The sequence below is a fragment of the Egretta garzetta genome, unplaced genomic scaffold (genome assembly GCF_000687185.1).
Source record: "Egretta garzetta isolate BGI_Z169 unplaced genomic scaffold, ASM68718v1 scaffold429, whole genome shotgun sequence".
Lineage (NCBI taxonomy): Eukaryota > Metazoa > Chordata > Aves > Pelecaniformes > Ardeidae > Egretta > Egretta garzetta.
The window spans coordinates 236,641-250,138 of NW_009260678.1; the positions used below are offsets into that span (position 1 = coordinate 236,641).

Consider the following 13,498-nt stretch of genomic DNA (forward strand, 5'->3'; position numbering starts at 1 on the left):
GGGGGGTTGGGCTGGGTGGCCTCTAGGGGTCCCTTCCAACCCAAAAGATTCTATGATTCTATGATTCCATGACAGCAAAAACCCCCTTATTTATTCCTCCACCACACTGAATCCCACGTCTCGATGGCACTGCGTGTCCCGCGCCAGTCCCGATACTAGTACGATGGTTGTGGGAGGAGTAGCTTTCTGAAACACCGATTATTATTGCTGGTTTTAATCTCTCAATATAAAATATATTCTCTCCTTTAACAAACTCTGCCTCTCCTGTATCCCTAGGCTTATGTCTTATGATGGGAAGCGCTGTGGTTTGTAGAGATTCTGCTTCAGAAAAGGACAAGTGGTTGAGATGGAAATGTTTAGTGTTGTCTTGCTTAGATAAAGCCAGAAAGAGTTATTTAAAACGTAGTTTCTGTAAAAAAAAAGTTTTAAAGGAGCCATTGCAGGGTTCCTTTTTTGTTTTCTTTTGCCTGTCTTCCTGTTGAGCAGTTGATAAACACTTTAAAATGCTGTAGAAAATCACCGTGAAGAATTATTAAATTTACATTAGGGGTAAAACGTAGCCTTCTATTAATGATGCGCTGCCAACTGTTTAAACGACACTTATAAAGGAAATAAATGCCACTGGATTAGTGCCAGCAAAAATGGAATCCAGAGTGAGGAGAAAGTGTCTGCCTCCCCTGGGGATGAACAAAATAAAGCGTGGCCCAGCTCCAACGATCCATGAGGGTGCTGCAATGGGAGCGGGGACGCACGGCTCCGGCACCACGGAGGCAGCCAGCGCCACCGGAGCTGCGCTTGGCCACCGGCTCATTCTCCAAACTTGCCTCCCCCGTGAGTTTTGCTGCGTCAGCCAGCCCCACGCGGATGTCTCGTACGCAACAGCACCGCAGTTCTGCAAAAACAAAAAAAGTGCTGCGTCTATGGCAGATTAACACTTGGATTCAGAAGCCTCGCATGCTCCTCTGATGCCACGTGAAGGTGCTGTTGAGGATTTCGTGGCAGAGGCTTCGCTGGCCCTCAGGTGGCAGCCGGGTGCCCGTGGGATCGTGGCAAACAGCAGCGCATCCTTCGGCGGGCGCTCGCTGTGCATCCTCCAGCAGTGGCACCCGGCATGGGATGGTGCCCGTGGTGGCACCCAGCCATGCCCTGGCCTTGCCAAGCCCTGCGCAGTCAGGCTTTACACCAAATCTAAGAAAACATGACTGCAAAAAAATGTTCTACGGGGCCCAGCCTGGTTTTCAATGCATTCAATTCAATGCAAGCAGGGGTATGACTCCTGCTGACTTAAAAATAGGCTTGTAAGCACTTTGAAGCTTATTCCCTAGCGTTTTTTTCGGCAGGAGGAAAGCTTTATATTGCATGAAAATCACAGGACCCTGCTGGACAAAATGGCAAACCCCCATGCTAGAGTATTTCAAAAGTAATGCTGGGATGACCAGTAATAAAGGAGAGCGCAGGGGATGAAAATGAGCAAGAGTTCAGAGAGAAAGAATGTGAAAGGCAGGCAAATAGGAATGAAAGCAGAGCTAGGACTTTCACTGGCCAAACCAGATTTCAAACATGCGAATCATTTATAAACATATAAAAATGTGTTTATAGATCAGAATGGAGAACGCGAGCCCCACCGTCTGTCTTGAACGAGAGGAACAGCGGTCGTGGAGGAATCACCCCTTATGCTAGGGTGTCACGCACTCATTTGGCAGCAACGAAGAAAGAGGAGGATGCCCTCGCAGGGCACGGACACACAGGCAAGGTCTCCTGCCTTGGAAACAACCACCTTGGCTTCGGTTCAGCGCTTCTTCAGGAACTCTTGAGCTCTCCCGTTTTGTTTTCTGCACCTCTGCTAAGTGAAAACTCAAATTGGAAATGTGGTACAACTGGGAGAAAAAAAAAATCAGTGGTCCTGGGGCAGGGAAAAAACAAAAGTCCCAGATACATTTGATTTTATTTATTTGTTCTTCATTTTGATAGCACATTTCAATCACAGTTACTGATTAGATCTTACAAGATCTTCGCCCTGCACTGGGAAAGAAGCAAAACACGGCCATGCGTAAGATATCGAATGCATTTACATCAAGTATGTTGCACTTTGGGGTTTTGAACATCACAAATAAGACGACATGAGACCAGCTGGTTTTGCTTTTTTTTAACGTCGTTACAGATCATAGCAGCTTAAAAGGTTTAAGACAGGTTAACCTACTTATGTTTGTTTGAAAGAAGCTTCTCATAAAGTTTAGAAAGAGATTAAAAAATATACCCATGATGCACCTAATTAAAAAATACAGTGGCCCAAACACTACAAAACAATGTCTTAAAGATAAAGCATTTCTTTTCAGTTTGTAGGCCTTAAACCCACGATGGCCTTTCTGCTTTGGCTAGGGATGCAATTTTGGAATTACTTAGATGAAGGTTAGGAAATTCAAGTTATTAGTGATTTTTATACACTACAAAACACCTTTCAACGTGTCTGGGTTTCCAGAAATGCCAAACACCCATCCTTGAAGAGGTCCTAAGCTAGGGAGACAAAACTTCTATTTATTCCTGCGAATACTGGCCAAAATACTGGGGACCTGCTAATATAGTTCCCAGGTCTATGGAAATAGGATATAAATAACTATGGGTTCTCTTATGTGAGCTCTTTATTTGTTTAAAGCTTACATTTGAATGCTTTGAGGGCCATCAGGAACAAGCTATTTTTGAAACAGATAAATTCTAATTGTAGGAGCAGGGAAAAAAAAAAGCAATCTTCAAAAAGTAGTTATGCTTGTTGATTTAACGAAAAGGTAAGCAGACAAATTTATTGCCTGACTTCTTTTAGAAAACTTTTTCCTATGCACAGGTGAAATATTGTTACAAATACCTGATCTGGTCCTACAACACGCAAAGTGCCTTGAACTGCTTTGAGAAATAACCAAGGACTGAAGGTGCTGGGTAGACCCAAGGAAACATCTCAGGAGACGTAGGACTAAACACATGGACAAATCGAGGTGTTGTACCATGCATTAATCTTAATCTCTCGCTACCAGGCGTCGGCCGTCTGTAACCATGCCCGCCAGCCCCGGTTGAGCTCGCCCCTGAGTTGGTGCTCAGCGTCCAGGAGCTTGCAGCAGCTCAGCTGGAAACAACCCTAAACTTTCCGCGTCAGGCACGGGGACTGTGTGCCAAGGGCAACAAAGCAAGGTAGGAGGAAAGCTGAGTTTGAACTAACACCGACTTCAGCGTTTACGCTGAATTTTAATCAAGCGCCTTGTGCGGCTCTATACTAAAAGGTCTTTTTCTAGTTGGAACTCACGCCTCTTTTTTATATATTATAGGTTCCATCAAGTATCTTTGCAGCTATCGCAGACTTAAACCATATAGCTGCATGATAAGAGTAGTCGAGATATTTTAACAGACCTAGTTATTACTGTAACACCTCATCCAAGTTGTGCTGCGATCTTGGATGTCGCGTCACGCTGGTGATGGCTTAGTAAACACATTCAGTCCAGTTATCTACTTACTACTATTTCTTGTGCCAAGACTTTAATGTGCTTCAGTGCATGAAGAAAATTTACAGCTGACTCCAGGAATATATATTCCAGCTCTCCATTTCAGTTCAGTTTAAAAAAAAAACCCACCCAAACAGCAGTAATTATATTATAGCTTTATAGCAGATATTTATAACTTAGCTATAAACAAATGCTGATCTAAACCTTTGCAAACTTAATTATTATAGAATTTATAGGAATATTAACCACTTTTTTTCCAGTAGTACAGTTACTGTCTTTTAATGATGGCAGGTGGATATAAATTACATCTTTTCTGACATGGCTTTACTCTTGAAGTGGGAAAGCCAGGAAGAAGCCTGGTGTTACAGCCGGGCCTAACGACAGCTTTTGACTCTGCAAGTCATGGTCTAAAGTCAAGTAAATGGCCCTGCCTCCGTACAGGGGAAAGCACGCTGGAGCAGACCCTTCTTCAAGATTAGTGATTTGTCTTTAGAATGGGCGTAACCTTGCTGTCTGTTTTAAGTGTAAATTATATCTACTGAAGTTGTGTTTATGGGGGAAAGGAGGAAAGAGGGTTTACATCCAGGAAAAAAAAAGTTCTAATTCTTCTGCAGCGTTAATTGGATATCCTGATGAAAATTTATTCCGATTCAGATTGTCACTCAGCTGCTCTAATTCCACCGAGTCCTTGCAACGATCTAAATGGAAGAAGAATCTGAGCCACTGTTGGAAAAGCTTTGGCTTGCGACCTCCATGTGAACCTATGCCCAGAAATGAGCTTCAGCCTACATGACTGAGCCTACACCGAGGCCCTTGCTCATGAAAAGCTTTTCTTAATACACACAACCACATTAACAACCTGATGCTTGTAGGAAGCAATGATTCGGCAAAGCCGTTCACTTACTTAAATACCACTGAAAGCGGACTGGTCTGTATAGATTTGAAAGGACAGAAGGCAGTTTGATCTGTGCCTTTTTTTTTTTTTTCCTTAAAGAACTTTTCAGAATCCTGCCGTAAGAAATGCCCTCATGAAATTACCTCTCCCGTGCTCTCCCAACAGCCAGGAAGCCTTCACCTTACGGTAGTGTCACCGGAGCCGGGATGGAGACGAGCTGACTGCCGGGAGGACCCGCAGTCTCCCCGCATCACCCATCATGGGGCAGGGCTGCTCGGGGCCAGCTATTAGAGATGGATGGAAAACCAAAACCTACGGGAGGTGTTTGGTGCCCGCCAGCCACAGCCGCGTGCTTCGCCAGCGCCTGTGGCTCCAGCTTCGCAGCTCCTTTGTGGGGTAGGGAATCGCTGCTCCCTCCTTGCAGCAGAAGAAAGGGAGGCATAAGGAGATGAAGTTGTTCTCCCAGCGTCCCGCGGGAAGTCTGTGGTAAAGCAGAGGATGAATTTAATCCACCGGTTTAGTCACGGGGCAGCCATTCTCTCCTCTTTGCCTAGAAACCGGGCTTTTGCACAACCTTCCTTTCTGCAATTTGTGGGGTAGGGAATCGCTGCTCCCTCCTTGCAGCAGAAGAAAGGGAGGCATAAGGAGATGAAGTTGTTCTCCCAGCGTCCCGCGGGAAGTCTGTGGTAAAGCAGAGGATGAATTTAATCCACCGGTTTAGTCACGGGGCAGCCATTCTCTCCTCTTTGCCTAGAAACCGGGCTTTTGCACAACCTTCCTTTCTGCAAGCAGTAAGCTGGGCAACAGGCGCCGGCGCAAGAGGTTTCACTTCCCTGTCCTGCCTGTCTGAATTTTAGAGACTGACTCAGGCCGTAGAGATTTGCAAGATCCCCTTACCTAGCGCTCTAGGTCAGCCTGCAAGATAAAGTTTAGCTGCAAAGCTCAGGTTTAAATCTTCCGCATAGGCTAGAGCCCACTTCTATTTACTTGCTTCCCTCTTTCCAGGAAGCGTGAAATAATCACAAACACTACGAGCACAAAAGAAAAGTCAATGAACAAACCCAACTATTATTATAAACATTAGTGCAAACCACACAGTAGATATTTTTTTTAGTATGCTCAGTATTTTCTGTAAGGTTAGGAAGCTGAGGCTTTCAACACCAAGTCACATTCTTCAGCCAAATAAGCAGTCAGCTTTGAAGCTCACTCCCACATAAACAACTGGGATTCTGCTGCTACACATAGTATTTGATCCTATATATTCGTATGTATGCTGTAATGCTTTTTATTGAAAATATATTTAGTCCTGTGCTTTTATAAAATATAAATAACTAGAAGGCAATAAGGACCAAATTCCAAAGCTGAATTGCATGTTTGGCTGGGAGACTTGTCTAGCATCATCTTAACTGCCTAGAAGAGCTTTTTTTTTTTAAATTTAAATGAGCCATTTGTCTATGAGACTAAAAGCCAACACCTAAATCCAGGCTTGACATTCAAATGCATGGCTCTGCTGTCAAAGGTGAGAGCTCTCACACTTTCTTTGACATCAAGGGCTCAGCACTGTTGAAAACCAGCTCCCATTTTTACCTATTCAGATGTAGATGTAGGTGTTTGGCTTTACTTCACATCATTTGAAAACTGTGGCCATTGGACCTAGTTGAGAGTCAAAGCTCGAAAGTTGCGGCTGGTTAAGGATGCTACAGGAATGCTGATCGCCCTGCTCAACGTTTGTTTGCATTTGGTAACTGTCAACTGAAAAAAAAAAAAAAGGAGGGGGGGGGGGGAAGAAATCAAAGTTTGAAAAAGTATTTCTCAAAATTCTTTGCTGGGCAAGGCCAGTGGAGCCAGTGAACGCTGTAGTTAGTGGTGTGTAACCCCCAGCACTGCAGCTGAAGGGGTGAAGTCTGAATTTGGAAAAGTGCACTTCTGCGTTGTTTGCTCTCCAGCAAGAACGGACACCAGAGTTGCGCACCCCGTGTCTTCTAGAGAGACTCCCCCTTCAGAGGTTTTCATCCAGCCATTTGATGTAGCTGTTCCTGGTCTGAACGCCCGCAGAGAAATCCGTAGGCCAAACGGTGAATATCATACAGCCGTGAAAGCAGTCGTCGAAGTGATCGAGCGTGACTTCCACGCCGGCGTTCTCCAAGCGCTTGGCGTACATCACCCCGTCGTCTCGCAGGACGTCGTTCTCGCAGGTCAGGATGTAAGTCTTTGGCTGCAGCTGCAGAGTTTCATTTTCCGCAAGGAGCGGAACTGCTCGTACATCAAGCAGCGCCGGTATCTCCTGGATGATTTCGGCCTTGCCTGTGGTTTGTATTACAGGCTTGTAGTTCTTTTTGAACGATGAAGGCAGTAGAGATGTCCAGTTCAGACGGCCTCTGAAAGAGAGAGCTTGGCTGACGTCAAGAGCAGTGTGGTTGTTAATTAGCAGCGAGTGAGCCAAGTCGTAATTGCCATTGAAATAATCTATCCAATAGTTGATCATGACGTAACGAGGAAGAACGGGCATATTCATGTTCTGCTGATAGGAAGGTGTATTGAAGTCAAATGCCTGAAGGACTGGATAAATTAAGGCCTGCAGTTTGGGTTTGATGGTCAAATGCTCATCTTTGCTAAGCTGTGGGAAGAATATAGGATAGAATTGGGATTATAAAGAAAATAAACATTACAGTAGCAACCTTAAATTCATACAAGCCACCATTCATTTGACAATTTTTAGGCCGAATTCTGCCCTTACGCAGGTAATGTTGCTCTTTTGTCTCAAGTATTAGCAGCCTGATCGTTTTCTTCTCCTTACAAGGATGGCCATCCAGGCAGACCCAGTACCCTGTCTCCAGCAGAAACCAGTGGCAGAAGTTGAAAGGTGTAGGAAGAAAAAAAAACTGTAAAGCGGCATTTAGCTAGCGCAGTTCCCAGTTTAACATTTTGCAACTGAAGGTCTTCCTGAAGCAAAGGAGCTAGTCTTGCTTTTGAGAGTTTTCACGGATTTTTCTTCCATGAATTTATCTAATTGTTTTTTTGAGCATATGCAAACAGTTGGCATCCGTGAGCAAAAGCTCACCGTGTACAGAAGCACCGCTCTGTGTTTGACTTGAACCTGTCATCTGCATTTGATCTGATTGATTCGGTACCAATTTTACATGCGGTTCCCCCGAATCTTTTTCTGGAAGAATCAGCAAACACTTGTTTTGCTGCATCTTCTACACAAGATACACGGTTCTCCATCACCTCTCATCTTGTCTGCCTCTTTTTTTCAGGCTGAAGAATCTTAGTGTATTTAACCTCTCCCTGAATCAGTCCTACATCACCGATTTAAAAAGAACTATGCATCAGGGAAACGAATTAGGAATGCTGCTTCCAAACCATGGTACTATCATGTTTATCAGTCCTGAATATCAAAGCTTTTAGTGTAATTGCCCCTAATTCATTTTTTCACCCTAATTCAATATTGCAAGGTTGTCATGATAATTAGTTGCCCGGACATGGTATCTGCTTTCTTATCACCAATGATTATGGCAATACAAAAAAGCTAATAATAATATTTCACTCAAGCATGAAAAATATTATTACTTGCCCCAGGCTGCCTTTAAAATCTTTACTAGATTAAATTCAGATTACATTTAAACTGCAGATACTCAAAAGAAATTTCCTTAAAATTGCGAAATGCTACAGGAAGACAATTTACCAGAAGAATTAAGCTTCACTTTTTGTAGATTTTGTCCTTCGTTTGCGTTTGAAAGAAATAAAAACCTATTTTCAGAGACAAGCATCTAAAAATAGGAAGTTAAGTTGATAAATTACGCAGGCACCTAGTTACCTACTTCGAAAAAGAAAGAATTCACCAGCAAAAGGGGTGAAAAAGGTCATTTAGGTACTTGCTCTTAAAATCTGGCCTATAACAACTCGTCACCGTAGTAAGACGTTGCAGGCTATGTGATTCATATTGCGACTGACTCGTTTTTCTTCTGTAAGGTGACTAGCTGCTGGCTTTCTACCATTCTGTCTTTCGGGATGGCCCATCGCCTCGTGATGACACAGCAGAAAGGAGCTGTCAACCTACACACGTCGCTGCGTTCGGGACTGCCGCTGGGGAATAACGCAACGGACACTGGACGTTACCTGCTGACACACAGCAGCCGCCAAATTCCCTCCTGCGCTGTCGCCAGAAATTGCGATTCGACTCGGGTCAATGGAATACTCAGCTAGGACATCGGGCTGCAAAAAATGCTTAGTAGCACGAAGAGCATCGTGGAATTGCTCGGGGAAGCACACCTCTGGTACCAGCCTGTATCTACAAAGAAAAGAGATGACGATTATCACCATCAGCGTTACCTCTCTTTCAGGATTAATAGGCAATATCAGGTATTCCTTAATGGCAAATAACTATTTCATTAGGATAAATATTACGGAATAAATATGAGGTGTGTAATTCTTATGCAAGACTTAATCTTGTAATTAATGCTCTAATTCTGAAAGATTAATATGAACCGACTAGATATGAATAATACCAAGATAGTAAAAAATTGTGCAGCGCTTCCTGAGAATTTCCCAACAGAGGGTTTCATCATGCATTATAAAAATGAACGAATATTTAAAACACCCTTGGCAAGGGAGGCATTACAATCAGGCTGGCTTGGATCCAAAGCCCTACCTGAACTAGTACGAGGCAGAGTCGGTCATATACGCCCAGCAGATTCCACCGAGCCAAACAGCTAAGCAGTTCTGTACCCTGAATTTTTACCTATGCACAGGAGAGAATGACCCTTGCTATACCTCTGTGCCATGACATGAGCGGCAGCCAAGAAGCAAATACCAATTTGCTCCAGTGCAATTCAGTAATTCCGCTCCTTTCTCGAGGAGTGGGGCAGGAATATACCCATTGCGCAGGTGCAGAGACTGAGGCACAGGGGGCACACAGTCTGCCCAGGAACAGTCAGCAGCTGAGTCCCACTCATGAGATTTTCCGAGTTTCGAAATAACAGTGAAGTCCATTCATAGCTACTGAATAATTTGTGTTCTAAGAGATGTTACTAGCCCTTACGGTACCAAGCATGTCTTCTGTTTGTAGCTTTTCAGTTAATGGACGGGGCTGTGAGCAACCTGATCTAGTTAGCGGTGTCCCTGCCCACTGCAGGGGGGTTGGACTAGATGACCTCTAGGGGTCCCTTCCAACCCAAAACGTTCTATGATTCTATGGATTTTACACATTATCAGTAGAGCCGAGCAAAACAAGCAAACCAAAATCCAGCTTTCTGATTCAAAACATTTTCTTCAGAACCTAAGCTAAAAAAAAGTTTCACATGCAGAATAAATTTTAAACTTAGCTTACGCAAAAAGTGTTTCAAACTCCGTATCTGTCCTGCTTTCAGAAAGCAATCTGTATGTTGCATCAGCTACGAAGGAATATGAGAGCCCTTTGGGAACTCCTCGCAAAACTGGGTAATGGACTGTGCATATACCGTGAAAGCGAGGCGTGCAATTAAACCAATGAGAAATCTAATTAGTCTTTACTAATTGAGTACAAACACCTTGACTGGAAGATTAAATGGCTAAGGAGAAGAGGTAAACAATAACTCCGAGAAACAGGCAGAGTTATACCACCATAAATCAGAAAAGGAATAAGAAGGAACTTTTCAATACTGTGATCACTGCTCATCTCGAGTAACCCACAGCTGCTTTTTTACTTTTCATTGTTTCTACTAATAAAGAACAAAGAAATAAAAAAAGTGCAACCCTTTAAAGTAGGCTATCAGTATCATCAACTCCATATAATTACGTCGCAATTAGATCACAGAGCTTGGTATGTCACCAGCTGTAGGTGAGAAAACTTGAGTAGTTCTCTCAAGTGATTGGGTTTGCAAAAGAGAATATTGAAGTTGACAATGAGGATGGGAAAAGTGCCCATCAAGTTGGAGCCAGCCAGGTGCTGTAAGTTAGCTAGTCGAGAGGTTTGTTTACCTTGGAATTGTTCAGCACGTTAAAAAAGCAGCCCTGCTCTGCTGTTGTCTGGCACCCTGGCAGTCCTCTCCTCTCGAGTGGCGTGCAAGGCTCAAATGAGATGAGTGGAACAGCGGGAGACCGAGAGAGCAGCGGGGAACTGCCAGGCTCCACTGTAGCCTGGTTCATGAGCAGGGGTAAACTGCATTGACAATTTTTACGTTGCAGACCCTTGCTTGATATGGCTTAGAAACTGTGGTTTATAGACAGACTTCGGGGGGGTTAATATATATTTTTTAATATTATATATATTAAAATGGAAAAGTCCCTCTTGCTACATGAGCAGACATAGAGATGTGGTTCAGCCTTCCTTCAGGTATGCAGCATGCCCAAATGTGTTTGGGGTTTTTTTTTTGTTTGTTTTAAAAGTTCACAAGTATTTACAGAATCGTAAGTTGGCACTTGGGTGATGGCAGGTTTTAGCTGCACTCCTTCCATGTGGACACGATTGCAAGATGCACTAAAAATTTGCATTTTAGTCTTTGTCCAACTGAATTAAGTGCTACTTTCCTTTCCCACATTTCTGCCTTCTAAAACGACCTCTAAAATAATTAGAAACCCAAATGAATTTTTGACACCGTTCCAATTTGTTGTTATTTTAGAAGGGTGAAAATATGAGATGGGTAAAGAGAATTATTACCCAAGTTAAAGCCTTATACACAGGCCAGTAGCAAGGGAAAAGCTAAGAGAGTTACGTTACGTATTTCTAATACCTTAAAATGACTCGATTAGTTTTAGATTACTCACTCAACTGAGACAACGACGGCGTTGAGAGATTCAGCCATGATTCTGCAGAGATTGTTATAAAGACTTGTTCCTGGAACGAAAGGACACAGTGTTAGGGACATAGGAGTCCATTTATGTCAGTAGTCGCAAAGCCTTCTCAGAAAATATAACGACCTGATACAAATATAAGCCAAGCAAATGAGATCAGCTTGCAGTAGATGAAATGCCAAATACGTATCGTAGCGGAAGGGACTTAGTTCACGCCTTGAGAAGTCCTGCAGTCCGGTGCGTTCTTGCTCATCTGTTTCTTGGTGACTTGGGGCATCTCATTGCGTCCACCTATCACAATTCTCTCAGTCGGGCAAAATTTAAGGTACCCAGTGGCTTGGGGGCGTGAGCATCCAGAGACAGTTATCACTGCATGAGTCACTGCTTGTTGATCATTTTATGATAGCGTGCATTGCTTTGATTCAAATGAGTTGCCCTATTAACGTCAATTGAACTACTCGTTTAAGGGAGGATTAATCACAGCTATCCTATTTATCAGTGGACTGATTTTCTTTAATTTTATTCCTTTCCAGTAACTTAAATCGTTGGTTCCCGGTACGATAAAATATACTAAGACACTAAGTGTTGTCTAAAGTATCTGGTCTTAGAATTTAATATTTAGCTGTAACATCCGTGCCATTAACTTCTGCATCTTGGACTCGAGGATAGCACCTGACATAGCCGAGTTACAGCCGCCCAAGCAAAGCACAGTCATTTAATATAAACTTTTGTGCAGGCAGAGTCATGTACAAACTGTTACAGAACAAATGAGGCAGGCAGGACGCCAGTGAACATCGCTTGGGCAGGCCTAAGAAACCCCACCTCAAAGCACCAATTCCTCTGTTAGGTAAGAGGAGCAAAATTTCTAACTGCTATGGGACTACAGGACAAAGAGACTGGGATTTCCAAAAGCACATGAAGGACAGATTTTAAGGTTATTTAGGAACCTAAATCTCTCTTAAATCATGCTCTAAGTGACTTATACATGAATAGTCCAAACACAGTCAATACAGTCTCTGTTTTGGAACATTCTGGAAAACCCCATCAATGTTCTTCCTCTATAGATGAAGCTGCATGAGGGCCACATGGACTTCATGGCATCTCAGGAGCAACGGGGAAGGGAATGGGGGAAGGCTCCTGTCGGATCTGGATCTCGGGGCAGCCATGAGAACCTCACACCCTTTCTCCTCCCAAGGCTTTTCTCCTCCTGTACGACATGGAAGGAGCAGCGGTTAGCTTACTGCCTTACTTTCTCGGACCATGTCTGTGGCTTCCAAGTTAATTGGAGTAAACAGCAGTAATTTTCAAGGTAATTTCTCTTAGTGGTGGCAGTGGTCCCCTAAGCTGGGGTGGTGAAATCATGGGACAGGAACCGACCTCCAGCCGTTTCCTTCGTCGCGCCGGCCGTTCCCTGTGGCCAGCAGCATGTATGCCCACGTACGCGTAACTTAAGAGCCAAACATCAGCCGTGTTGCTACATGCGGTGTTGTTCAGCCCACTCTTCTGCTAATTAGTGTGCGAAAATGGGGCAAACCTCTTACACTGGATCCTGATCACCAAGGATCGACATTTGCACGTGACCATAGAAAACAGGGGACTGGCCCAAACAGCCCATCCAGGCATCTCAGGAATTTAAACAATAAACTATTTTTTCCTCTCAGGATGTAACAAAATTAACCTTTTGGTTCTTTTACAGCTCACGTGCAGAGAAGATCCGCATTCTTGCTGGGTGTTCACGATATTTTTTCCCCCCTCCTTACAGCTGATCTACCAGAGTGGAGATATTTACTACTGAATTCAGGTACATCTTAGCAAAATCGTCACCCCTGGCAGGAAAAAAAAACCTTTTGGCTTCTCCTGCTAGGAGGAAACCAGACCAAAATCCTATTTAATTACTGGCAAACACATACTTGCGCTTGCCAAGGCCCAGCCCCCTCCGTGGATGTACACAATGCCGCGCTTGAGCCTTTCGTCTCGCTTCACCGGAGGTTCGAACACTCTGACTTCCACACCGTCAAAAACAGCATCCGTGATGGTGATGTCCTCAGAGGAGACAGACTTCAGCTTGTCAAAGGTACAAATCAAAGAATTCAGAACTATCAAGTGATGGCTGAGCCTCAGATAGTGAATGAGGTGACACTAGTGGGGGGAAAAAAAAAGAAGAAAAAAGGAGATTTCTGTTACTTCAGAGCATACCATGCCATACTGCATTGATGTTTAATGCAACCGTCTTCAAAGGGCAGGTCCTACACGAAACCGAATATGGATTCTTAGAATATTCACTGGAAAATGAATGATTATCAAAGACCTCTAATGCTTTTAAAGCCATATTAAAACAAAACCC

General features: G+C 43.7%; 1 protein-coding gene across 1 annotated transcript; it reads right to left on the reverse strand.

Annotated features, from left to right (window-relative positions):
* Window positions 1-4,460: 4,460 nt before the first annotated feature.
* On the reverse strand, window positions 4,461-13,144 carry NCEH1 (neutral cholesterol ester hydrolase 1). Its single transcript, XM_035901191.1, has 5 exons — window positions 13,065-13,144; window positions 11,128-11,197; window positions 8,503-8,674; window positions 5,158-7,000; window positions 4,461-4,957 (listed from the first exon to the last, which is right to left on the reverse strand). Exons 2-4 carry the CDS (start codon window positions 11,163-11,165, stop codon window positions 6,383-6,385), a joined length of 828 nt encoding a protein of 275 aa, XP_035757084.1. The 5' UTR covers window positions 11,166-11,197; window positions 13,065-13,144; the 3' UTR covers window positions 4,461-4,957; window positions 5,158-6,382.
* Between the last annotated feature and the right edge of the window lie 354 nt (window positions 13,145-13,498).